The sequence below is a fragment of the Penaeus vannamei genome, chromosome 42 (assembly GCF_042767895.1).
Source record: "Penaeus vannamei isolate JL-2024 chromosome 42, ASM4276789v1, whole genome shotgun sequence".
NCBI classification, from domain to species: Eukaryota; Metazoa; Arthropoda; class Malacostraca; order Decapoda; family Penaeidae; genus Penaeus; species Penaeus vannamei.
Window position 1 is genome coordinate 742,261 of NC_091590.1, and position 2,500 is coordinate 744,760.

The 2,500-nt window shown below is 33.2% G+C and overlaps 1 protein-coding gene across 2 annotated transcripts in view; it reads left to right on the forward strand.

Annotated features, from left to right (window-relative positions):
- LOC113827717 (uncharacterized) overlaps positions 1-2,500 on the forward strand; it is a 109,867-nt gene that overhangs the window by 104,203 nt on the left and 3,164 nt on the right. For both annotated transcript variants that reach the window (XM_027380605.2, XM_070118523.1), the window contains 2 exons: positions 1,091-1,276; positions 2,496-2,500. The exon at positions 2,496-2,500 is cut by the window's right edge and continues 112 nt beyond it. In XM_027380605.2, coding sequence (XP_027236406.2) covers positions 1,091-1,276; positions 2,496-2,500 — 191 coding nt within the window. The remainder of the gene's footprint in view (positions 1-1,090; positions 1,277-2,495) is intronic.

Here is a 2,500-nt window from a genome sequence, read left to right on the forward strand (position 1 = left end):
ATATATATATATATATATATATATATATATATATATATATGAATGGAAAAAAAACACAATGACGTGTTGATACAATGGTAGAAAAGCAATAATACACAACCTATATATATATATATATATATATATATATATATATATATATATATATATATATATATATATATATATATATATATAACATATGTGTGTGTGTTTGTTAACAAACAAGCAAAATAGCGGAACTATCTACTTGGGTTCACCATGGCCGAGGTCACTGCAAGCGCGAGGTCAGGCGGGGTCACGAAAGACCCGCATAGAGCCGCAGATAAGCCTAAACAATATAATGCAGGCGATGATGATGATGATGTTAGCGAGAAGGTTGTTGGTGATGATAATGATAATGAAAATAATATCGATAATGATGATGAAAATAATGATAATGACAATGATATTAATGATAATGATAATGATAGTATTGTTGATAATAGTAATTATTAGAATAATTGCGATGATAAGAATGATAATGATAGTAATGATAATAATGATGAGTAATAATAACAACAGTAGTGATAATAACAGCAACAGTAATAATAAAAGTAATGATGATAATAACGGCAAATGATGATGATAACAACAACAAAAAAGAAAATAATGGTAATAATTGAAACAGTATTATCATAAGTAATCATAGTGATAAAACATAGTAGCAATACTAATAAGAAATGGGTTATGGTAATGATTATAGTATTAATTTTAGTAGTAAGTCACCGAAGACAGGTAGCCAAGAGTAACAGCAACAGTAATAGTAACAATAATAAACTAAGCAGTGGCAATAATGATAACATCAATCTTAGTAGTGACAGTAATCAAAACCAGGTAACACAAAGTAACATAAAAACAGGTAAAAGTAATTATAAGATTATAGTATTTCTAGTAACCGTAATGGAAACAGGTCATAGTAATATCCCTATTAGCAGTAATAGTAATAAAGATAGGTAATGATAATGCTAATAGTAGTTATTAATAGTAATCATAGGTAATGATAATACTAATAGTCAGCAGTTTTATCCTTACTAGTAATTAAAGGGATTGACCTTCTCTCGGCCTTCAGGAGTGGCAGAGCGGCTGACGAAGACAGTCCCCGGCTCCTCCTTCTTCCTCTTCGGCGCCGGGGATCCTGCAGGACGGGGGCTGGTGGCCAGGAGGAAGGAGGTGGGATGGTTCCGGCGCCCCGTGACCTACCACGCCCTCGCGCATGACCTCGGATCGACGCCCACGGAGAGATATGGGCTCACGGGTACGGAGGCTGCGGGGAGGATGGGCGGGGGCGTCCAGGTCTACAGGGGGATGGAGGCAGACGCAGAAATGAATAGAGGAGCGTGTACATAGAGAGGATAAACAAGGACACACAGACACACGAAAAGAAATGAGACAAAATCGTAACGTTTTGAGAGTTCCTCGTCAGGCGGTTAAACGACCGAAACGAAAATGAAATCCGGTTATTTATCCGTCTGATGAGGTGATCTTGAAGAGTCCGAAACGTTGCGATTTCGTCAAATTTTGCATTGTGTCTGTTTTCCTATTCAGTCTTGGTGTACACGTGACTGTGTTTATGTTTGTGTTTATATGTACATGAGGATGAAGACACAGACATAGATACAGGAACGCGTACATGTAGATGATAAAAGGAGGGACGCACACGATAAAAAAAATGACTGTATCGTACCGTTTCGAACTCGTGAAAAGATCCTCGTCGGGTATTTGTTCGTCCGATGAGGAAAACGACGTGTTCGAAACGTTGCGATCTGGCTTCATTTTCTTTTACTGACATTCCTTTTTCAATAATATACATATAGTTAAGCATATAAGCTTCAATCCTATATTTCTATCTTTTTTCAGATGAGTATGTAATAATGATATTATATATAACCATGAGAATAATAATAATGACGATAATGATCATATATTGATGTCAATTTTATAGCCATTCGAAAAACATCAATACATATAAATTCTGTTCATCAAGATTAGCTTTTTCCTCGTAATACAAACGCAGATGTTCTGAAAAAATACGAATGCACGGAATTTGATATTAGATGTTCATTACTGGAGCAAGAGAAATAGTAATAATGATAATAATGAAGAAAATAAGTATGATAATAATAATGATGATAATAATGGCTATTATAATAATAATAATAATGATAACGATAAAAATAATAGTGGTAATGATGGTTACAATGATGATAATAATGATGATAATGATAATAGTTATGTTATGATATCAACGATAGTAGTAGTAGTAGTAGTAGTAATGATAATAATGATAATAATGATAATAATGATAATAATAATAATAATAATAATAATAATAATAATAATAATAATAATAATAATAATAATAATAATAATAATAATAATAATGATAAGGATGATATGATATTAATGATAATGAAATGAAAATCATAAAAGTAGTACCACCACCACCAGCGCTAACCCCCCCTCCCCCCCCTCAGGCGTG